The following is a 25,240-nucleotide window of genomic DNA, read 5'->3' on the forward strand; positions in this document are numbered from 1 at the left end:
ATGCATGCGTTTGGTTTTACAGAGAGAAGTCTATCTCTTAACTTCACTTCAAATGTGTAACCTTTAAGTAAAATGGTCACTGTGTAATTCTTATAGGATGTCAGTATAACTGTCATCACTGAGTGGAATGTCTCGTGTTCCATTTTATCTCTGATCACCTGAAGCAGGCACACTGCATGAAGCACACTGCTCTGTTGTAACCTGTTACTCTGAGCCTGGACACCTACTGTGCCCACGAAGGTAATGCTTGTGTGTAACAGGAGCTGTAATAACCATCTGTTGGATCCGACAATAACATGATATCCATGTCAGTTTTCTTTCTGCTACAAGAGTTAACATCAGAATTGCCACATCAGGTTAAAAAAAACTCCGACAGAGGCAAAATCACACCAATCACAACCTGTATGTTGATAATGTGGCAATTGGATCAGGTGCTCTGTTGATGTTCTAGTGTGTGGTCCTTACCTGGTCTCAGAGAGATATGATGCGAGATTTCTAGAGTTCCATATGCGACTGTGTGTGTTATAGTCACTCTGTGACTCAATAGACTATAACTTCAGTGGCAGTCCAGTCGAGATCAAATCCTTTGGACTGTCTAAGCCCCAGTCAGATGTCTGCAGTTAATTTCAACATTGATTAAAGCTGCATGCACCCTCTCCAGGTGGTTTAACTTGGTCCTGAACAAAACAATGTGCGATTCAAATTGGACCATCGGTGGAACTCACGGTGCCAAATGGTGGTCAGCACAATTCCTGTTGCTGGGTACGTGGTTATCGAGTGGTGAACCTAGGTCACAATGTGACTCCTCTTACATCACAGTGATAGCCAGTGAACTGGAACATGCCTGAAGGTTCTGTTGTTGGAGACAGTGGAGATTTATTTGAGTACTGAGAAGATTAGACATTGGGAATCCTGTTTGAAAATGTCTGTAATGTACTCTGACACTGATGTCTATGACGTCATTACTGTTTTAGGGAAAGGAACATTTGGAGAAGTGGCAAAATGTTGGAAAAGGGGCTCCAGCCACTTTGTGGCCATAAAGATCATCAAGAACTACACCTTCCGGAAAGGAGTCATCAAGTGCGAGTTAAAAATGCTGCGAATGCTGGGAACTGTCAATTCGGACAAGTTCCACATTGTCCGTTTTTTTGAGTCCTTTAATGATGACACCAAGTTGTGCCTGGTGTTCGAACTCCTGGAGCAGAGTTTATATGAGTATCAGAGGGAAAACAATTTTGTCCCTCTGCCAACCAAGCACATTCGGTCGATCACCAAACAGGTTCTAATTGCTCTGCAGAAACTGAAGGAGCTCTCTATTGTCCACACGGACATCAAACCTGAAAATATCATGCTTGTTGAACAGGCTCAATTTCCTTTCAAAGTCAAGGTGATTGATTTTGGTTCAGCCTGTGTATTGTCTGAAATTCAGCAAATTAAAGGTACGTACTCATTTTACGTTTTTCTATACTCAGTGCTGAGGGACACTCAACCATTGCAGAGTGGACTCGATGGGCCGAATGGCCTTACTTCCGCTCCTATGTCTATGTCTATGTCTTATTTATCTTGAATAGTGAATAACAATTAGTTTGAGCAGCAATGAAGGAATCTTGCAATCAGTATAGGCCGCAGTGGTTAGCACTGCTGCCTCACAGCGCCAGAGACCCGGGTTCAATTCCCACCTCAGGCAACTCTCTGTGTGGAGTTTGCACATTCTCCCCATGTCTGCGTGGGTTTCCTCTGGGTGCTCCAGTTTCCTCCCACAGCCCAAAAATGTGCAGGTTAGGTGAAATGGCCGCACTAAATTGCCCGTAGTGTTAGGTGTAGGGGAATGGGTCTGGGTGGGTTGCGGGTCGCTATGGACTTGTTGGGCTGAAGGGCCTGTTTCCACATTGTAATCTAATCTAAACCCCTTTGACAACTGTTCATTCAAAAACATCTATTCCGATGGGAAGTGCTGATGGTGTTGTTCAAGGAATAAGTTTGGGGTGGAGCTAATCGACTTGTTTTATGACTTCTGATCATACCTTCAGATCTTATTTTAAGTGTAAAACCATGAAGGTGATTTTCCTTTAACAAACAGGCAGATAAATGACACTTATCTGCCTGGAGGGGGTCTCAGTCTATGTATATATTCAGTCACTGAGATCTATTAGGAAAAAGTGAGGACTGCAGATGCTGGAGATCAGAGTCAAGTGTGTGGTGCTGGAAAAGCACAGCAGGTCAGGCAATGTCCGAGGAGCAGGAGAATAGATGTTTCGGGCAAAAACCCTTCATCAGGATTCCTCTAGTCACTGAGATCTGTACGACACGGGCAAGTCCAGAAATAATGGGAAGCACGTCCTCCGTGTGTTGAGGTAAAACATCGTGAATCTGCCTGAATCACAATAAGTTGGTTTGCAGGTGCAGCAGGTAATTCAGAAAGCAAATGGAATATTGTCCTTCATTGCTAAAGGGGTTGGGTTTAAAAGCAGGAAGTTATGCTGCAGTTGTACAGGGAGCTGGTGAGGCCACACCTGGAGTACTGTGTACAGTTTTGGACTCCTTACTTGAGAAAGGATGTACTGGCACAAGAGGGGGTGCAGAGGGGGTTCACTGGGTTGATTCTGGAGTTGAAGGGGTTGGCTCATGAGGAGAGACCAAGTAGACTGGGATTATATTCATTGGAATTTAGAAGAATGAGGGAGGATCTAATAGAAACATTTAAAATTATGAAGGGAATCGATATGATAGAAGCAGGGAGGTTGTTTCCACTGGTGGGTGAAACGAGAACTGGAGGGCACAACCTCCAAATAAGGGGGGGGGAGAGCAGATTTCGGACTGAGCTGAGGAGGAATTTCATCACCCAGAGGGTTGTGAATCTGTGGAATTCCCTGCCCAGGGAAGCAGTTGAGGCTGAATGTTTGTAAGGTGGAGCTGGATGGATTTTTGAACAGTAACGGAATTAAGGGATACAGTGAGAGGGCGGGGAAGGGGAGCTGAGTCCATGAAAGGATCAGCCATGATCGTATTGAATGGGGGAGCAGGATCGATGGGCCGGATGGCCTACTCCTGCTCCTGGTTCTTACATTCCTTGCATTTAAATACATACATTTAAATACATACATTTAAATACATACATTTAAATACATACATTGCTCAGGCTGCCACTTCCTTGTGTTTTCTTTGAAAATCTGCTTCTTCTGTCTTTCAGAGTGGGTGAGTTAGTTTCTGCCTCCCATTCCCTGGTGTGTATTTGCTGTCAAGTTCCCAACTCCCTGTCAATCCAGTTTAAACCCTCCCCCGTAGCAGAAGTAGATCTGCCTGCAGGGAGGGTAAGCCTGGTGCTGTTCAGGTGTACACCGCCCAGTTTGTACAGCTTACACCCACTCCAGAAGCAGTTGGCATACCCCAAAAATCAAACACCCATCCTCTTACCCCTGCTTTCCAGGTACGTGTTTGACTCACTCACTTCACCCAATTCTGGTACTCACTGTCACATGGGACTGGGAATAATCCTGAGACTAATGCTTAATCTCCTAGTTAGCTCTCTGAAATCTGCTTTCAGGACCTCTCTGTCATTCCTACCTAAGTCATTGGTATCAACATGGACCACAACCGTTGACTGAACACCCTCCCATAGGAAGATGGCCCCCAGGTGCCCCACAATGTCCTTTACCCCAGAGCATAGAAAATAGAACAATACAACGCAGTAGAGGCCCTTCAGCCCTAGATGTTGCACTGGCCTGTGGAACCAATCTGAAGCCCATCTATCCTACACTATTCCATTTTCAACATATGTTTATACAATGCTCATTTAAATGCCCTTAAAGTTGGTGAGTCTACTACTGTTGCAGGTAGGGCATTCCAAGCCCTTACTGCTCTCTGAGCAAAGAAACTACCTCTAAAATCTGTCCTATATCTATCACCCCTCAATTTAAAGCTATGTCTCCTCATGCTAGGCATCACCAATCAAGGCTCTAGGCACTAGGGAGACAATATTCAGTCCTGGAGCCACATTAACACCCACAGAAATACCTGTCTGACCCCGAGATGATGGAATCCCTTCCACCTGTTGCTCAATATTGTTCTTCCTCCTTCCCAGTACAGCTCTCCCCCCGGCCTCTTAACCTGTGCACTCTCCTGAAGAACCATCACCCTCACAACTATCAGACCCAGCTTGCATGACAGACTCACGGTAGCTGTGCACCGTCTGCCTGGTTTTCTCTGACCTTCAGTGTAAGCCCCTCCCTAAGCCCATGTGTTATCCACACAGCTCCCTGCTGTGCAGACACTGCTCAGGTTTTGATAACTGCAGCTTAAGCCTGTGCCGGCAATGACACTTCCTGCCTGGCATACACTGTATATCACAGATTCCCTACAGTGTGGAAACAGGCCATTTGGCCCAACAAGTCCACACTGACCCTCTGAAGGTTTGGATGTACCATCTACTTGGCCAATCTGACCCACCATCCAGTAAAATATCTCTGCAATTTACAAGTTGCACCTTCTCCAACTACAGTAGCACAAACTTACTGAGGAACTTGGTCCCCAGCACCAAAGTAAAAATCAACTACAGGAAGCTGAAAACAAGAGAAAAACAAAGGGTCACCTCCTGAGCTCCCACAAAGCAGTCCTCAATGCACACAAGGCTACACTGCAGGAGGCCTTTATTTATAGTTCCTGGAAACAACTGACTCAAGCTTCAAACAACTGGAATAAGCCAATGTCTAATTAACTCCCTGCAACTTCTCTCGAGAGCTTGGAATGAAAGCTGCATTAAAACCTAACCTCTCCTAAAGCCGTGATGTTTACCTGATTGCTGAATTGGGGGAGAAACAAAACCTTTAAGACTCTCATTAGCTCCCAGTGCAAACCAAGTGAAATTGAAAAGGGTCTGGGTTCCAGGTACTGAACTAACTCCATGTCTTCTTGCTTCTATTCAGTTTGCTCTCATCTAAAAAAATGCTTAGGAGCGACGCTCCGAAAGCTAGTGTGCTTCCAATTAAACCTGTTGGACTATAACCTGGTGTTGTGTGATTTTTAACTTTGTACACCCCAGTCCAACACCGGCATCTCCAAATTAGGACTTTCAGGCTGACTGGTTCCCTCTCCTCCAAGCGTTGTTCTACAGATGCTTGCTCCAGTAAAACAGTAAGGATAAATGAAGTCGCAACAGGAGCCCATATGGCCTGTTCAGTCATCCAGTGAGATAATGGCCAGTCTTTGACATTCAATCCAATTTCCCGTCCTTGCTCTATAATCTTTTGATTCCCTTAATGCTTAGAAATCAACTGATCTCCAGTCTTGCATGTAGTCCTCAATTTAGCCAGAGCTCCCTGACCATGGAAAGTCCAATGATTCTGCATTCATTCAATGGAGAAACCTTTTTTATTGGTTAAGATTACATCCCTTACAGTGTGGAAACAGGCCCTTCGGCCCAACCAGTCCATACTGACCCTCCAAAGAGTAACCCACCCAGACCCATTTCCCTCTAACTAATGCACCTAACACTACAGGCATCTTAGCCTGGCCAATTCACCTGACCTGCACATCTTTGGATTGTAGGAGGAAACTGGATCACCTGGAGGAAATCCACGCAGACACGGGGAGAATGTGCAAACTCCAGTGCTAACCACTGAGCCACCATGCCGCCCCATATCTTATCTCAGTCCCAGATTGGATGATCCTTTTTCTCCTGAGACTACCGCTCCCAATTCTAAACTTTCCAACCGGGGAAATGATAAAAGCTTCATCAGTTTCACACGGAATACCTTACATTCATCTCAACTCGGAAGAGGATTGGCATGCTCTTCATTAGTTTTTCTGAACAGGAAATCATTACATCTTGAGAACCTTAATTACTGCCTGTTCAAGCCAGTATTTCCTTCTTTAAGTAAAGAAACCCAGGGGTATACTCACACTGCAACAAGACTTCCTTACTCTTTGACTGCAAGCGTTTGTATTAAAGGCAACTGTAATATGAGCTTCCTGGTTGCTTGCTGTACCTGCATGTTTATTTCCTGTAATTCATGTGAAAAGCAACTCAAATACTGAACACCTCCATTTTCTGGTGACCCCCCTTTGTTTTCCTCACTGTACCTCTTTCTTATTTTGTCCTTGTTGTTTCTCACAGAATGGTTTATTGGCTATCACTTGGTTTTCTGTATCAGATCATTCAGATCGAGAAAGGAATAATCAATAATCCACAAGCAAAGCCAGTTATGTTGTAGCTGTTTGAGTGACCTCTATTTGAGGGTATGGGGAGAAAGCGGCTGTGGGACACTGAGATTGGATGGTCAGCCATGATCAAATTAAAAGGTGGTGCAGGCTTGGAGGGCCGAATGGCCTACTCATGCAGCTATTTCCTGTGACATTTGAATTCATCCTCTCTCCTGAAGCTGTAAACTGCAGCGAACAGGATGATATCAGTAAAAGGACCTGAGCTGTCATTGTGTGTGTTGTAACTAGATTGAAAGAGACAGCTCTCAGCCTAAAGCTTCGATCAGACTGCCACATCTTGGGGAAACCCTCTTCACCCCACGTAGCCACTGTTTCTGTTCATCCCACCGTTGGGGGAGTCATTATACATTTAATATTTAAAATGTTAAAGTCAACATGCCTAACGCTGGAGGTCTTCGATGTGCTGGGTTGTATCCCTGCCTCTGAGCCAGAGTCATAGAGATGTACAGCATGGAAACAGACCCTTCGGTCCAACCCGTCCATGCCGACCAGATATCCCAACCCAATCTAGTCCCATCTGCCAGCACCCGGCCCATATCCCCCCAAACACTTCCTATTCATATACCCATCCAAATGCCTCTTAAATGTTCCAAATGTACCAGCCTCCACCACTTCCTCTGGCAGCTCATTCCATACACGTACCACCTGCGTGAAAAAGTTGCCCCTTAGGTCTCTTTTGTATCTTTCCCCTCTCACCCTAAACCTATGCCCTCTAGTTCTGGACTCCCCGACCCCAGGGAAAAGACTTTGCCTATTTATCCTATCCATGCCCCTCATAATTTTGTAAACCTCTATAAGGTCACCCCTCAGCCTCCGACGCTCCAGGGAAAACAGCCCCAGCCTGTTCAGCTTCTCCCTGTAGCTCAAATCCCCCAACCCTGGCAATATCCTTGTAAATCTTTTCTGAACCCTTTCAAGTTTCACAATATCTTTCTGATAGGAAGGAGACCAGGATTGCACACAATATTCCAACAGTGGCCGAACCAATGTCCTGTACAGCCACAACATGGGCGGCACGGTGGCACAGTGGTTAGCACTGCTGCCACACAGCGCCAGAGACCCGGGTTCATTTCCCGCCTCAGGCGACTGACTGTGTGGAGTTTGCACATTTCTCCCCGTGTCTGCATGGGTTTCCTCCGGGAGTCCAAAAATGTGCAGGTTAGGTGAATTGGCCATGCTAAATCACCCGTAGTGTTAGATGCAGCGGTAAATGTAGGTGAATGGGTCTGGGTGGGTGTGCTTCGGCGGGTCGGTGTGGACTTGTTGTGCCGAAGGGCCTGTTTCCACACTGTAAGTAATCTAATCTAAGTAATCTAATCTAATCTAATCAAACATGATCTCCCAACTCCTGTACTCAATGCTCTGACCAATAAAGGAAAGCATACCAAACGCCTTCTTCACTATCCTATCTACCTGCAACTCCACTTTCAAGGAGCTATGAACCTGCACCCCAAGGTCTCTTTGTTCAGCAACACTCCCTAGGACCTTATCATTAACCGTATAAATCCTGCTAAGATTTGCTTTCCCAAAATGCAGGACCTAGCATTTATCTGAATTAAACTCCATCTGCCAATTCTCAGCCCATTGGCCCATCTGGTCCAGGTCCTGTTGTAATCTGAGGTAACCCTCTTCGCTGTCCACTACACCTCCAATTTTGATGTAATCTGCAAACTTACTGACTGTACCTCTTATGCTCGCATCCAAATCATTTATGTAAATGACAAAACGTAGAGGGCCCAGCACCGATCCTTGTGGCACTCCACTGGTCACAGGCCTCCAGTCTGAAAAACAACCCTCCACCACCACCCTCTGTCTTCTACCTTTGAGCCAGTTCTGTATCCAAATGGTTAGTTCTCCCTGTATTCCATGAGATCTAACCTTGCTAATCAGTCTCCCATGGAGAATCTTGTCGAACGCCTTACTGAAGTCCATATAGATCACATCTACTGCTCTGCCCTCATCAATCTTCTTTGTTACTTCTTCAAAAAACGCAATCAAGTTTGTGAGACATGATTTCCAACGCACAAAGCCATGTTGACTGTCCCGAATCAGTCCTTGCCTTTCCAAATACATGTACATCCTGTCCCTCAGGATTGCCTCCAACAACTTGCCCACCACCGAGGTCAGACTCACCAGTCTATAATTCCCTGGCTTGTCTTTATCGCCCTTCTTAAACAGTGGCACCACGTTAGCCAACCTCAGAACTCAGCCTTCCCTGTTAGGCCCCTTGCATTGCAATAAATGCAGTTTAATATATTAGTCCTACCTTGTTCCTACCTGCCCTGACTATTTGACTCACTTCTGTTCTCAACTGTACCCGTCTCAGATCGATCTCTTTCCTCACTATCTCCCTGGGTCCCCCCCCCCCCCCCCCCCCACCTCACTAGTTTAAATCCTCCCGAGCAGCTCTAGCAAATTTCCCTGCCAGTATATTAGTCCCCTTCCAATTTAGGTGCAATCTGTCCTTCTTGTACAGGTCACTTCTACCCCAAAAGAGATTCCAATGATCCAAAAATGTGAATCCTTCTCCCATACACCAGCTCCTCAGCCATGCATTCATCTGCTCTATCCTCCTATTCCTGCCCTCACTCGCTCGTAGCACTGGGAGTAATCCAGATATTAATACTCGTGAGGACCTCCTTTTTAAATTTCTGCCTAACTCTCTGTAATCTCCCTTCAGAGTCTCAACCTTTTCCCTTCCAATGTTGTTGGTTCCAATGTGGACAATGACCTCCTGCTGGCCCCTCTCCCCCCGTGAGAACATTCTGCACCCTCCGAGACATCCTTGATCCTGGCACCAGGGAAACAACACACCATTCTGCTTTTTTGCTGCTGGCCACAGAAACGTCTGTCTGTACCTCGGACTACAGAATCCCCTAACACAATTGATCTCTTGGAAGCCGATGTACCCCTCGTTGCATTAGAGCCAGTCTCAATACCAGAAACTTGGCTGTTCATGCTACGTTCCCCTGAGAATCCATCACCTCCTACATTTTCCAAAACAGCATACCTGTTTGAAATGGGTATAGCCACAAAAGACTCCTGCCCTAGGTGCCGACCTCTCTTAGCCTTCCTGGAGTTAACCCATCTCTGTGACTGTATCTGAGACTTTCCCCCTTCGTATAACTGCCATCCATCACATACTGTTGCTGTTGCAAATTCCTCATCGCTTCTATCTGTCTCTCCAACCGGTCCACTCGATCTGATAAGATTCGCATCCAACAGCATTTATGGCAGATATAATCCGCAGTAACCCTTAAACTCTCTTTAAACTCCCACATCTGACAAGATGGCTCTGACTTCATGGCCCATATCAGGATTCATTCCCGGCCAAAGATCATCGTGCAGCCAGACAGGGGCAAGGGTCAATGTGTGAAACCTCCCAGCAGCCACCAACAACGGCAGGCAGAGGACGGAGGAGAGGGGAGTGTGTTACTGGAAACGCACAGGAGGTCAGGCAGCGTCCGAGGAGCAGGAGAATCGATGTTTCGCGGAAACGCCCTTCATCAGATGCTGCCTGACCTGCTGTGCTTTTCCAGCACCACACTCTTGACTCTGATCTCCAGTATCTACAGTCCTCACTTTCTCCTGGTGGACAAAGGGGGTCAGCCGTGCAGCGAAAAGCAAACTGGGACTCCTTCCACCACCGGCCTGGCTCCAAACTCCCCCGGGCGGGTCAAACCGCATTGTGCCATGGCCAGTTGGATTCCATGAGAGGCCACTCTGGCTCATTTGATGGGTCAGGTTGGTGCCAACAGGGCAGGGTTGGAAACTCTGATCCAACTGGAATGGATGTGAGACTCACATCCTCGACTATCCATGCTGAGGTTTCAAAGCTTTTTGCAGAATATTTCAACATTCCATGAGATAAATGACTCTTGAATAACCGTGTACGGTTATTATAATAGGACATGTCCCCAGGTTTCATTGCTTCTTGCTTCTTTCACAATTTAAGGGTGGCACGGTGGCTCAGTGGTTAGCACTGCTGCCTCACAGCGCCAGGGACCCAGGTTTGATTCCAGCCTCGGGTGACTGTCTGTGTGGAGTTTGCACATTCTCCCCGTGTCTGGGTGGGTTTCCTCTGGGTGCTCCGGTTTCCTCCCACAGTCCAAAGATGTGCAGGTCAGGTGAAATGGTTGTGTTAAATTGCCTGTAGTGTTAGGTACATTAGTCAGAGGGAAATGGGTCTGGGTGGGTTACTCTTCGGAGGGTTGGCGTGGACTTGTTGGGCCGAAGGGTCTGTTTCCACACTGTAGGGAATCTAATCAAAAGTTTTTTTTCCTTCCAAAGAACCATACATTCAGTCGAGATTTTACCGATCCCCTGAGATCTTGCTGGGATTACCATTCTGCGAAAAGTTGGACATGTGGTCCCTTGGCTGTGTTATTGCGGAGCTGCACCTCGGCTGGCCCATCTACCCTGGCACAAATGAGTATGACCAGATCAGGTATATTGTTGAAACCCAGGGGCTCCCGAGTGACCACCTGTTGGAGGTAGCCAGAAAAACCCACCATTTCTTCAAAAAAGCTCGTCAACTTAATTCCACCTACCAGTGGACACTGAAAACAGTGGACGAATATCAAGCAGAGACCATGCTACAGCCACTGGAGACCAGAACAAGAAGCATCCATTCACTTGACCAGCTTGCAACCATCAACCAGAGCAAAACTGTGTTCCCAGACAAGGAGCTCAAAGCTGAATTATTTGATCAGATGGCCATGGTGTCACTCATAAAGAAGATTCTCACCTACGACCCAGGGCAACGTCCTGCCCCTAATGTCGCCTTAAAGCATCCTTTTATCACCATGAAAAAGCTCAAATCCAAATACAAACATACCATGTATTACCAGGCGTCAAGACAAGCTCTCTGTGCAGCTCTACGCTACGATGAATGTCCAAATGAAAAGGAGGCTCTGTGCTGTCATCGACTCAAACAGAGTTGTCACTTCAGTAGTGAGTCATACCCACAGGTCCATAGGCATCAAAAGCCTCAAGTCGCCAATCAGCAGGTAGATACTGATGACTTGGATGGTACAACTGCCGATGATTTCGAGAAACAGGTTGGTCTACAAATGTGGGAGAAAGGGAGGACTGCAGGTGCTGTGTGGTGCTGGAAAAGCACAGCAGGTCAGGCAGCATCCAAGGAGCAGGCGAGTCAATGATCCAGGCATCAGCTTTTCATCATTCCTGATGAAGGGCTTATGTTCAAAACGTTGACTCTCCTGCTCCTCGGATGCTGCCTGACCTGCTGTGCTTTTCCAGTGCCATACGTTTTGACTCAGATCTACAAATATGCTGTGTGTTTGGGAAATAATTCTCCTACAGAATTGTTGCTGTAATGTCGCACAGTCTTTGTGAGATATCAGGCTCAATGTTTTGTAAGTATAAAGAAAGGCAGGTTTCCAGTGCCTTAATTGCCCCCCACCACACGCACACACACCCACCCACCCCCACACCCCTATGCTGAGTGTGAGTAATGGATGTGGTACAGTCACCTCCTTGGATCACCTGTCCTGAGCCACTCGTTTGGTCTAGAGGGACGGGTCGGCTGGGATCTTGTTCCCTAGCTACACCTGTCACCAGGGGAACAGGCATCACCAGGGAAACAGGCATCACCAGGGAAACAGGCATCACCAGGGAACAGGCAGCAGCAGGGAAACAGGCATCACCAGGGAAACAGGCAGCACCAGGGAAACAGGCAGCACCAGGGAAACAGGCAGCAGCAGAGGTATAGGCAGCACCAGAGATACAGGCAGCACCAGGGGAACAGGCAGCACCAGGGAAACAGGCAGCACCAGGGAACAGGCAGCACCAGAGGTACAGGCAGCACCAGGGGAACAGGCAGCACCAGTGAAACAGTTAGCACCAGGGTAACAGGCATCAACAGGGAACAGCCAGCAGCAGAGATACAGGCAGCACTAGGGAAATAGGCAGCACCAGGGAAATAGGCAGCACCAGGGAACAGGCAGCTCCAAAGGTACAGGCATCACCAGGGAACAGGCAACACCAGGGAAACAGGGCAGCACCAGAGGTACAGGCATCACCAGGGAACAGGCAGCACCACGGGAACAGACAGCACCAGGGAAACAGGCATCACCAGAGGTACAGGCAGAACCACGGGAACAGGCAGAACCACGGGAACAGGCAGCACCAGGGAACAGGCATCACCAGAAGTACAGGCAGCAACAGGGAACAGGCAACACCAGGGAAACAGGCATCACCAGAGGAACAGGCAGCACCAGGAACAAGCAGCACCGGGGGAACAGGCATCACCAGAGGAACAGGCAGTACCAGGGAAATAGGCAACACCAGGGAACAGGCAGCGCCAGAGGTACAGGCATCACCAGGGAAACAGGCATCACCAGGGAAATAGGCAACACCAGGGAACAGGCAGCACCATGGGAACAGGCATCACCAGGGAAATAGGCAACACCAGGGAACAGGCAACACCAGGAAACAGGCAACAGGGGGCACACTTTAGGGTTCGGCATGGTGGCACAGTGGTTAGCACTGCTGCCTCACAGCGCCAGAGACCCGAGTTCAATTCCTGCCTCAGGCAACTGTCTGTGTGGAGCTTGCACATTCTCCCCGTGTCTGCGTGGGTTTCCTCTGGGTGCTCCAGTTTCCTCCCACAGTCCAGAGATGTGCAGGTCAGGTGAATTGGCCACGCTAAATTGCCCGAAGTGTAAGGTGAAGGGGTAAACATAGGGGAATGGGTCTGGGTGGGTTGCTCTTCAGAGGGTCAGTGTAGACTTGTTGGGCCGAAAGGCCTGGTTCCACACTGTAAGTAATCTAATCTAATCTAATCTAATCTAATCCAATCTAATCAAGCTGGTATTCCACCCTCAACAAGATTTCTGCAATGGGGAGTTGAGGAAAACGTTTTCATACAATGAGTGGTTAGGATCTGGAATGAAAGTTGGTGGAAACTGATTCAATCAAGCCATTCCTGAGGAATTTGCATTACTATCTGAATTTGAAGTATCTGCAGTGCTATAGGGAAAAGGCCGGGGGAGTAGCAGGAAGTAAATTGCTCCTTTGCAGGGCTAGCGAGCAACCAACAAACAGAACGGCTTCCTTCTGTACTGTAACAATTCTATAGTTTTGTGATTCTGAACAACATGGTAGCTAATACAATTCTAAAAAATGTTTAATTAATTACTTTTCAACCTTAGTCATACCTCTCAAACTCCAGAACTCCCTGGTTAAGTGGGTTCTATGCTTTCTCTGGGCTCCCTTGTACCACTGAGCTGAAGAACAAGTGGTTAGCACCACGTTATCGAATGTGCAACACTGAAAAGGTGCACTGATGAATGTGCTGGGAGTTGTATGGGAGGAGAATCTGGCCTGGGAAAGAGTGAGGATTGGCAGGGCAGGGGAATGATGGAGCTCCAAGCTGTTCAAGTAAGAAAGGCGACAACCATTGAGATACTTGCTTTTCACTGGTCAGTCATAAGAACCATACCAGGCAAACATTTTGCAGCATAAGATCGCTTTCTCATTAGAGAGAGCCAGTGGGTAGTAGTTTAGTCGGGTCACCACACCTCAGGCGAGGGGGAAGGTTGAGAAGGAGAGTCCTTTATTGTAACCCAATTGAGCTCATGTTGTTGGTGTTACTCTGCATTATAGAGCAGTCATCAGCCATGGGGTCAATGGGCCATCACCATGGGGTCAATGGGTTGTCACTATGAATTAATGAGCCATCACCATGGAGACGATGGGCTGTCACATTATGTAACAGCCACTGGGGCAACATTGGATAGGGACACCAAAGGGACATTGACATTAAGGAAATACACGTCTGTGACTGGTTTATACATTTGGATATGTTACAGCATGATTCCATTGATACACATGATTTGGGATGTTTATTTTGTGGCAGGTTTTGTTTTTTGCTGTAACAGTCAGCAACAGAGGGAAGGTGGGTTTCGGAGTGGATGGTGAATGGGAAGTTGGAAGTACAGTTCCTGGTATCTCACCGTGTACAGTCTGGGGCTGAGCAGGCTTGTCGAAATGACCTTCCCCTTGCTCTTTCTCCTGACTAATGTTACTTTGCTGGGGGTAGGCATTGTCCTCCCTAGGGTGATGAAGTTGTGGAGCAGATCAGCAGGAGTTTTGACACTTGCCCTGACAGTGCTGTGGGACTCTCTCACAGGGTGCAGGCCATGATAGCATTGTTTGAGAGCCTCAGGGGTCAGTTTTATCACAATTCCATCTGAGTTTGCACTGTCCTGGATGTTGACGGCACACCAGGAGTCACACGTACCCATGAAGTACTAACCAATCAGAAGCCAAAGGCCATTTCTGTGTGTGCGCCCCCCCCCCCACCGCACCCCCCCCTCCCCCACCAGGGAGATGGTGGCTATCGGTGACACAAGATCCATCAGAGCGTTTGTATTGTGGGTGCACACAGGTGAAACTGAATGCCTGTGGGTGGGTAGGGGGTCATTGGAGGGAGGTGGGCATCAGGTTCCCCACCCACCCCCATCCCCACCCCCAAACCTTCCCAGGGCCAGGCCCTCACTCTGGCACTGGATTCACTCAGTCAGGGAGCTGGTAAACATGAGTTTGCTTGCCAAGTTCCCCACAGTGAGACCACCCACCCACCATTGGGTAAAGACCAGGAATGCCAAGAGAAGACCCTGATTGGTGAGGGAGGAAGGCTGGTCAGGGGTCTGTCCCCCTCGACATGGAGGTGAGAGGATTGTGGGGTCTGCGCCCTGCCACTACTGTCATTTCCTGTCTGATCAAATGTACCCCTCACCCACCCACCCACTCACTCACCCAACCCTATATGATGGAGGATACAAGATGCTGCCCTGTCTTCCTGATTGAACATCCGAGAAGGGAATCTCTGCCTGAACATTCCTGATTAGATACATTGTTCCGCTGAAAGTTCCTCTCTCCTGCTTCTCCTCTTCCAGCAACTTCTCCTGCTCAATCTCTGTTCAATCTCCCCATCAGGCTGTATTCCAAAGGGAATGTCTCCCAGCAGACCCCTGTGTGGGATCAGTTGGTTCCTGCAGACCCCTGTGTGGGATCAGCTGGTTCCTGCAGACCCTCGTGTGGGATCAGCTGGTCCCTGCAGTCCCCTGTGTGGGATCAGCTGGTTCCTGCAGACCCCTGTGTGGGATCAGCTGGTTCCTGCAGACCCTCGTGTGGGATCAGCTGGTCCCTGCAGTCCCCTGTGTGGGATCAGCTGGTTCCTGCAGTAGCCTTTCGAGTGAAAAAGCAGCCATCCCACTGCCTGCAGATTTCAGAACAGATCTAGAACAGATCTAGAAAGCACCCATTACTTGTACAAACATAGCAACAATTGTCTGAAATAAGCCAGCAGCTATCCTGTAAACAGTTGATGACCCCTTCTAGAGTCACAGAGTCCTACAGCACACAGACAGGCCCTTCGGCCCAAACTGGTCCATGCTGACCAAAATGTCCATCCATGCTAACCCCATGCACTTGGCCCATATCCTTCTAATCCTTTCCTATCGCGCTGCCCTCCACTGCCTCTGCTCCAATCCTGACCTCACCATCAAGCCAGCAGATAAAGGGGGTACAGTGTTAGTCTGGCGCACTGATCTCTACACCTCTAAAGCCAGGCCCCAACTTGAAGACACCTCCTCCTACCACCCCCTCGACCATGACACCACCCCCCCCATCACCAAACCATCACCTCCCAGACCATACAGAACCTCATCACCTCAGGAGATCTCCCACCCACAGCTTCCCAACCTCATAGTCCGGGAACCCCGCACTGCCCGTTTCTACCTCCTTCCCAAGATCCACAAGCCTGACCACCCTGACCGACCCATTGTCTCAGCATGCTTCTGCCCCACTGAACTCATCTCTACCTACCTCGACACTGTCCTATCCCCTAGTCCAGGAACTCCACACATACATTTGAGACACCACCCACGCCCTCCACCTCCAAGACTTCCGTTTCCCTGGCCCCCAATGCCTCATCTTCACCATGGATATCCAATCCCTCTACACTTCCATCCGCCATGACCAGGGCCTCCAAGCCCTCCGTTTTTTCCTCTCCAGACGTCCCCCACAGTACCCTTCCACCGACACTCTCATTCATTTGGCCGAACTGGTCCTCACCCTTAACAATTTCTCCTTTGAATCCTCCCACTTCCTGCAGACCAAAGGGGTAGGCATTGGCACACGTATGGGGCCCAGCTATGCCTGTCTCTTTGTTGGCTACGTAGAGCAGTTGATCTTCCGTAATTACACCGGCACCACTCCCCACCTCTTCCTCCGCTACATTGATGACTGCATTGGCGTCACCTCGTGCTCCCGCATGGAGGTTGAGAAATTCATCAACTTCACCAACACATTCCACCCTGACCTTAAATTTACCTGGACCATCTCTGACACCTCCCTCCCCTTCCTGGACCTCTCCATCTCCATTAATGACGACCGACTCATCACTGACATTTCTTACAAACCCACTGACTCCCACAGCTACCTGGATTACAGCTCTTCCCACCCTACCTCCGGCAAAAATGCCATCCCGTATTCCCAATTCCTCCGCCTCCGTCATATCTGCTCCCAGAAGGACCAGTTCCACCATAGAACACACCAGATGGCCTCCTTCTTTGGAGACCGCAATTTCCCTTCCCACGTGGTTAAAGATGCCCTCCAATGCACCTCATTTACATCCTGCACCTCCGCCCTCAGACCCTACCCCTCAAACCGTAACAAGGACAGAACCCCCTGGTGCTCACCTTCCACCCTACCAACCTTCTCATAAACCAAATCATCCGCCGACATTTCCGCCACCTCCGAACAGCCCCCACCACCAGGGATATATTTCCCTCCCCACCCCTTTCCGCCTTCCGCAAAGACCGTTCCCTCTGTGACTACCTGGTCAGGTCCACGTCCCCCAACAACCCACCCTCCCATCCTGGCACCTTCCCCTGCCACCGCAGGAATTACAAAACCTGCACCCACACCTCCTCCCTCACCTCCATCCAAGGCCCTAAAGGAGCCTTCCACATCCATCAAAGTTTTACCTGCACATCCACCAATATCATTTATTGTATCCGTTGCTCCCGATGCGGTCTCCTCTACATTGGGGAGACTGGACGCCTCCTAGCAGTGCGCTTTAGGGAACATCTCCGGGACACCCGCACCAATCAACCACACCACCCTGTGGCCCAACATTTCAACTCCCCCTCCCACTCTGCCGAGGACATGGAGGTCCTGGGCCTCCTCCACCGCTGCTCCCTTACCACCTGACGCTTGAAGGAAGAACGCCTCATCTTCTGCCTCGGAACAATTCAACCCCAGGGCATCAATGTGGACTTCACCAGTTTCCTCATTTCCCCTCCCCCCACCTTACTCCAGTTCCATCCTTCCAGCTCAGCACTGTCCCCATGACCTGTTCTACCTGCCAATCTCCCTTCCCACCTATCCACTCCACCCTCCTCTCTGACCTATCACCTCCATCCCCACCCCCATTCACCTATTGTATTCTTTGCTATCTTCCCTCCATCATTTATCTCTCCACCCCGGAGGCTTCCTGTCTCTATTCCCGATGAAGGGCTGTTGCCTGAAACGTCGATTTTCCTGCTCCTCGGATGCTGCCTGACCTGTGTGCTTTTCTCACGCCTTGGTCCTCCCCAACCTTCCTGTTCCTGTTGCCTCTGGTCCACCTGCATTCGATCTAACCCCCTCCCCACGCTGGCTATTGTCATGCACTTTGTCAACTTCTTATTTCCAACAGGAGGCACAAGACATGAAATCTTTTCCGGAAGAGAAGAAGAATTTGAGCAGTGATGTGCGGAAGATATCGCACTGTCGATCACGGCAAAACGCCATTAAGCTGCTGGGGCGAATGTGGTCCAGACCAAGGAAATCAGCTCCCACTGAGCAGCCGAAGGAGAGTGTTTCCTCTGTCCCTATACAGAGAGGGCGGTCATTAAAACACCATCATGGAGAAAGTGGTCTGCTTCTGTCTAAGGAGTGGAGTACGTTAAGTGTTGGCAGCTGGTCTCCCCTTCTCTGTAACAGTGAAAACGCAGCATCCCTTGGAGTTTCTGAGAAAGAGCAACTCAACTGTAACTCCAGCAAAGCTCAGGAAGGTAAGAATGAGATTATAAATGAACAAATTTGAAAGGCAAGAATGCAATGGGGAAAAAAAAGGTTACGCTCATCAGAGCACAGAAATGTAGAAACACCGAATATTAATGGGAATGCAGGGTTTGGAATACAGAACAGGCCATTTGATATTGGCAGGGAAAGGAGGAAGGCTAGCCTGGGCAGCAGGTAACAAATTACAGGAAGGGAGTCCATAAGCCCTTACTCTTGGGGAATAATTAAATCATATCGAATTATATCTAAAAACCAACAGAACTGTGGATTAGATTTCCTACAGCACGGAAACAGGCCCTTCAGCCCAACACTGACCCTCTGAAGAGTAACCCCCCCACCTCTGATAATGCACCTAACACTATGGGCAATTTAGCATGGCCAATCCACTCTGACCTGCACATCTTTGGATTGTGGGAGGAAACCCACGCAGACAATGTGCAAACTCTACACAGACAGTCACCCGAGGCTGGAATCGAACCTGGGTCCCTGGCGCTGTGAGGCAGCAGTGCTAACCACTGTGCCACTCACTGGGTGCTGGAAATCAGAAACAAAATTAGAAATTACTGGAAAAACTCAGCAGGTCTGGCAACATCTGTGGAGAGAAAGCAGAGTTAATGTTTCGGGTCGAGTGACCCTGTCAGTTCTGAGGAAGAGTCACCAGACCTGAAATGTTAGCTCCGATTTCTCTTCACAAATATTCATCTGCTTTTTGAAAAGGGTTCAGATCCTTGGTGAAGTACTTACTCTTATTTTAAGAAAAAGATTAGAGTGTTTCTGAGCTGTTTCCATCATAGAATGAATAACCTGGGAACTAGGATCGGACTTCAGTAAACTGTGTGTTCGCTTGTCACATGGTTTCCTGCTCACTCTGACAAACAGGAGAATTTCAGAGAATTGGAATCCAAGCAAAGGACATCTCCAACATCTTTCTAAAGGTCACAGTTGTGTTTGGTTCAAGAGCCTGTGTCTGTGTTTTGTATCATAGGATCGGTTATCTTAGTTGGTCTTAATGACATTGGTCCATGGGACCAGTTCCTGTACTGAGTTAGGCGGGGGTAGTCAAGCAGTCAACCCAGACCACTTGAGTAAACAGTTTCTGAGGCCTCGGGTTTGTTAGACAGCCTGAATGGGTGTGGCCAGCTCACACAGATCAGGATTTCTGGGTTTTGGTTTCTCAGTAACATCAGAAACTATTGGGATCACAGCAGAGTTGGAAGCTTCAGTGAATGCCTCCTGGCTGCTACTCTCTCTGAACTTTCTCCTGATGTTTTTTCCTCCTGGATTGGAGAACTGCATGTGAGAATCAGTGTCTGAATGTGTCTCTTTGCTTAGGGGTGTGTAGGTGGGATGTTACTGTATTAGAACAGTTAATTAGTAATAGTTATTATACCTGCTATTCAGTTACATTTTCCAATAAAGTTATTCTAACTTTTTTGTTGTATTTTAGTTATAGTGTTTAAATAAATTGTGTTTTTGATTAACGTTGGGTAGTTGGACCAATCAAGTTGCATCCGGAACACAGCACCTGGCATTAACCTTCAAGATAAGGACAAGTTCAGGTCTAGGTACCTTCTTAAAATACTTTGAGGGGGTCTGGCCTGGTCCATAACACTACATGAAGAGAGAGAAATCCAGTGTCACAATTAACTCTTTCTCGGTGACGAAAACAAACTTGGTCTTTCTGTCCGTCTAACCCTATCTGTATCATTCGACACAGTTGTTCATCTCGCCTCAGTTGTTCTGCCTCTTCATCTCGCTGCACTCAGGCAGGACTGCTCTCATTTGGTCTCACTCTGATTGGTCCATCATAGCCATAGTGTCCAAGGCCCAATCACCTGCAGCTGTTTCGTCAATGACCTTCCCTCCACCAACAGGTCAGAGTGTAGATGTTCACTAATGATTGAAAATGTTCAGCACCATTCACCACATACTGAAACAGTCCAAGTCCAAATTCAGAAAGATCTGGGCTTGAACTGATTCACAGTCAGGCAAGTGTCAGGCATTGACCAACTCCAACAAGAGAGAAGCCAACCATCATTCCTTCACAGCCAATGGAATTATCATCACTGAGACCTCCACTATCAACACCCTGGGGGTTGGTATTGACCAGAAAGTGAGCTAGGTTAGCCATATACACACAGCGGCTACAAGAGAAGGCCAGAGGTCGGGAACTCACCTCCTGAGTTCCTCTAAAGCTATCCGCCATCTAAAAGGCCCAAGTTTGAAGTTTGATGAAACACTTTCATCTGCCTGGATAAACGTAGTTGTGACAACCCATAAGAAGCTTGACACCATTACAAAGCAACTCACTTGACTGGAACTGTATTATTTTTAGCATCCCCTCCACAGCTGCACAGCGGCAGCAGTGTGTAGTACCTACAAGATATACTGCAACGACCCAGCAACACTCCAACATTCACACCTTCCAAACTCACAACCTCTACTACCAAGAAAGCTAAGCAGCAGATGCACTAGAACACCCCCAGCTACAAATTCCCATCGGAGCCACTCACCATCCAGTCTCAGGGCTCTGTCACCATTCCTTTACTGTATCAGGAGAAAATCCTGGAAATCCCTTGCTAACATCACTGTAGGTGTACTCTCACACAATCTGGACTGCAGTGATTCAGAATCAATCAGTTTATTGAGGCCACACACTGAAAACGTACCCCTGCGCTGTGACACAGAGCTGACCTGTTCCAAAGAAAGTGTTTGCTGTCACAGGCAAACTCCAAGCATGCCTCATGTTGAAGCCATGAAATGGCGATTTGATCTGTGTGGATTTGATATTTCGCATAGAGCAGGTTATTTCTGGTGTATTGTCCCAAATCAAGCCCATCATTCCAGACAATTCCAGTGGGCTTAAAGCATTTACATAACCATTAATAGAAACAGTTTGTTTAGTGGTGGATTTCAGGATTCACAATATGATTCTCAAAATATTAATAAGCAGACTGTTGGTCTGCTCAGGGTACAGATGATTCTTTCGGAGTGTGGTGCTGTAAACCTGCACGGCTGTAAGGCTGAGACATTGAGAATTTCAGGATGTGGGCTATCAGGGTGGTGAACATTAAGGACAGCGTGTGAGAGTGGGAGACCTTCAGCCTTGAGTGGGCCAATGGTGGACTCACAGGTTTGTGGAATGATGAGTCTATTCTGTTACGGATGAATGGACGTGTGCTTGTAGATGGTACACACTGCTGTCCATCTGTGGTGGACCGAGGGAATGCTGAAAGCTAATTTCTCATCAACTTGAGAACTATAACTGTGGACAAATCTTTTATTGAGTTCAGTTTTCTAGATTTTAAAGGCACTAAGGTATACAGGAAGGAAATGGGAATAGGGCATTCCGATATAGGATCAGCCCTGGTCATATTGAATAGTGGAGCAGGCTCTCAGTGGCCTACATTCCAGTTTCTATGTTTCTATTACACTGTATTTATACCTTTCTAACCTTTAGGAAATAGAAACACAACCATTGGAACTGAGAACCATTCTGCAGGTGGAATTGAGATGTAAGTGCTGTGATAAAAGTTTTTGCACAGAGGAACCTCGATTATCCAAACACCAATTATCCAAATTTCAGATTATCCAAACAAGATCGTAAGGTCCCATTGCTCGGGTAAACAATATTATCCAGCATTCGATTATCCAAACAAAATACTCACCGTCCATGTTGTTCGAATAATTGAGGTTGCTCTGTTATAATATTATATCACATTCATTGTGTGAAAGCACTGCATGTGAAGGGTGTTTTAATAGCTCTCTTAGATAAACAGGCATTTCCTTCAATATCAGTGAGATAGTTATATTTGTTTCTCACTGCGGGGTCAGTCTATCTGTGTGTTTGCTCCCCTAGGAGATACAGCCAGATTTCACTGTCTACATTAAATGTCAGGGCATGTAAAAGATATTAGAGCATATTTTATTTGGCACTGTGCGTTTGAAGTTCCCTTTCCAAGATTATTTTAGCCTGAATAGCTAACACCACCTCCCCCCCCCCAAAGTGGAGAACTGATTGTGGAATCAGGTGTCACCTCCAATGCTCCATGTGACCCCATATTGAGGTCCTGATTGGCTTAGTTCCTTACCCAATGCTGACACTCCCTCTCTCCATGACCATTCTCCTCAGCCTGAGCCAGATTTTTCAGTTCCTTCCCATCCTTTCAAATCCTGACACCAAATCCCAATACCCAGCCAGCAACCAACAGCACGGACCCCCCAGGATACTCAACTCAGCCCCTGCCTTTCTGGTCCCTCAGAATTCCAATCACGGGCTCTCCATTTCCTCACTGCCAACAAGTCCTTGAGCTGACCTGACCCAAGCATTGGCCTTTGAGGGTCACCATGACACCAATAACAAGCTCCTTGTGGATTCAGTAGGTCAAAGCTCCACAGTGAGATACCTGAAGCCTAATATACTAGAAGTTGTGGACCTCACCACCTTCTCACCATCTCCCTCCCCCAATCCCCATTCCCACAAACCCAAAAATAATGTTTGAGGCCATGCAGTCTAAATGCAATGCAATTTGTTTGCCTTGGGCCAGGTTTAATTTTTGCAAACTGTGTCCCCCCCTCAATGTCACTGACGTTTATTTACACTCAGCTCAGTTTGCTCCATACCCAAGGAGCACGGCGAAAGGATAGAGTTCCGGTGACTTGAGACTTTGCGGCGTCTGGTGCATACAATTAAATCTTTAATCTCCTTTTATTATTGTTTTTCTTCAGTGCTGACAAAGCAAAATGTGAAATCCAGACGCTGAAAGATTTCAACAGGCAGGATAGTGTTGGAAAGCACTTCCTAAAACGAAAGGACCTAAAGCTGGTGAGAAAGTTTCACCTGACTGATATTATTGAATGTGGTACCTTTTACAAATAATTGCCAAGTGATTGGATGACAGCTATGGCTGAAGCTATGTTAGCCTTGATTCTGCTGTAGTACACTCACTGTCATCTACACCCTACAGATCCCCGATACTATTCCGAGAAGGTTACAAGAGGTTATTGATAGCAAAGGTTCAGAATTGACACTCCTGCTTCTGTCATTGTAGATGTCAGTAAACATCATACTACAGCACCTCTTAAAAATTCTGAACTGAATCCACATGATTGATCAGTGAACTGGGATTTCTTTCTTGCCCAAGGCTAGTGCTTGCATATATATATACACTTTCATGTTAGCAAGTCAAATCTCTCTTTCAACCGTTCATGTAGTTCAAAGTTACACTGGGGCATTTTGGCAGTTGTTGGTCTTAGTTGGGTCATTGTTTGGTGTGGGTCCCGGAAAGGCAAAAACCATGCAGAGGGACAGCTCGTCCAGGATTCGATGTTCAGTTAGAGAATTTCACCCCTTGCTCCCATCCAAACCAACCGGAAAAGCAAATTGCTGCAGATGCTGGGAACCTGAAATGAATGTAGACACGTTCTAGAATTACTCACCTGGCCAGGGAGATTCTAGAGAGAGATAACATTTCATGTTGATGGCCTCTGGTCTTTGCTAATTCTGTTTCTCTTTCTCAGAGGCTATAAGACATGTTGGAACATCAAACAGTACAGCACAGGAACAGGCCCTTCGCCCCACAATGTTGTGCCGAACATGATGTCAAATTAAACTAATCCTTTCTACCTGCCCTTGGTCCATATCCCTCCATTCCTTGTATATTCATGTGTTTATCTAAAATCCCTTAAACACCGCTATCCTATCCTGGCAGTGGATTCCTGATGAAGGGCTCCTGCCCGAAAAGTTGTTTTTCCTGCTCCTCGGATGCTGCCTGACCTCCTGTGCTTTTCCAGCACCACTCTAATCTTGACTCTAATATCCAGCATCTGCAGCCCTCACTTTCGCCTAGTGAATTACACACTCCTACCACTCTCTGTGTAACAAACGTACCCCTCACATCTTCTTTGAGCTTTCCCCCACTCACATTAAATACATGCCCCCAGTTTTAGAAATTAGTAACTCCAGCATCTTTTTATTTCTATTTCCGGACACCAGTCGGCTCAGGTGAAATAAAGTCTCTGAATATGTCCCTCTTCATTTATAAGCCTAGGAACCACGAAAGATGGGGGACCCTCCTGCAATGTTTTAAGTGTTAAAGGCACATCATTGATGGTAATAAACATGCTATTGTGGCATTGCAAACTGCATTTTAGAATATTGGAATAATTTCAAGTATTATTTCATAACACAGGCTGGATTGCACCCAGGGGAGAGAATAACTGAGAGGTAGAATGAGAGGAGATCACTGCAACACTGCAGGCAGCTCCGAAGGGCTGCTGGTATTCGAATGTTAGGAGGACTCCTTGTTAATAATCATTCGTGTCCTGAGGAACTCGCTTTCTGTATTTTGATTTCAAAAGCCCCTAGTGTCCAAGATTTTTTAAAAGAAAGCTGAAGAATTTGCACTTTTTATATAAAAGTAATCCTTTTCTATTTAATGACTATATATATGTATGTGTGTTAGTCATGGTGTTGGTGACATAGCTAATAAATCAGTTACCATCTCCATTATTCTCCACATGTGGTCCTCCTATTTTCACTGCTCATTCACACTGATAATATTCTTCTTCCTCAGTACATGAGTCTGAAAATGTCATCGATAAAGCGTACCTCTGTGGCAGGTATCCAACCCCCCCTATCCCCAGTGTCTGCCCACAATCTACAAGGCACAGATGACAGTGTGACAGTATACTCTCCTCTTGACTTCACCAATAATGCAGAAGCTTGACACTGTCCAGGACAAAGCAGTATGCTCGACTGGCAAATATAAAATATATGATTTGAGAGCTTGTTGCTCCAAAAGCACAACAGGTCAGGCAGCATCCGAGGAGCAGGAAAATCGATGCTTTGGGCCGGAGCCCTTCCTCAGGAATGAGGCTGGGAGCCTCCGGGGTGGAGAGATAAATGGGAGGGGGTATGGAG

General features: G+C 47.4%; 1 protein-coding gene across 1 annotated transcript; it reads left to right on the forward strand.

Moving 5' to 3' along the window:
* The first annotated feature begins 922 nt into the window (after nucleotides 1-922).
* LOC122556957 (homeodomain-interacting protein kinase 4-like) lies at nucleotides 923-24,879 on the forward strand. Its single transcript, XM_043704193.2, has 6 exons — nucleotides 923-1,439; nucleotides 10,510-11,279; nucleotides 17,951-18,308; nucleotides 21,779-21,833; nucleotides 23,047-23,143; nucleotides 24,510-24,879. Exons 1-6 carry the CDS (start codon nucleotides 923-925, stop codon nucleotides 24,546-24,548), a joined length of 1,836 nt encoding a protein of 611 aa, XP_043560128.1. The 3' UTR covers nucleotides 24,549-24,879.
* The last annotated feature ends 361 nt before the right edge of the window (nucleotides 24,880-25,240 follow it).

Source organism: Chiloscyllium plagiosum, unplaced genomic scaffold (assembly GCF_037043375.1).
Source record: "Chiloscyllium plagiosum isolate Xiang-an unplaced genomic scaffold, Cpla_swu_hap1 HiC_scaffold_16, whole genome shotgun sequence".
Lineage (NCBI taxonomy): Eukaryota > Metazoa > Chordata > Chondrichthyes > Orectolobiformes > Hemiscylliidae > Chiloscyllium > Chiloscyllium plagiosum.

What these genes read in the sequence shown, in the direction of transcription:
- LOC122556957 (XM_043704193.2), top strand. Translation starts at nt 923, where the DNA reads ATGTCTGTAATGTACTCTGACACTGATGTCTATGACGTCATTACTGTT. An exon ending in CCGATGATTTCGAGAAACAG is followed by an intron (nt 11,280 to 17,950) that starts GTTGGTCTACAA and finishes TATTTCCAACAG; the next exon opens with GAGGCACAAGACATGAAATC. An exon ending in AACGAAAGGACCTAAAGCTG is followed by an intron (nt 23,144 to 24,509) that starts GTGAGAAAGTTT and finishes TTCATAACACAG; the next exon opens with GCTGGATTGCACCCAGGGGA.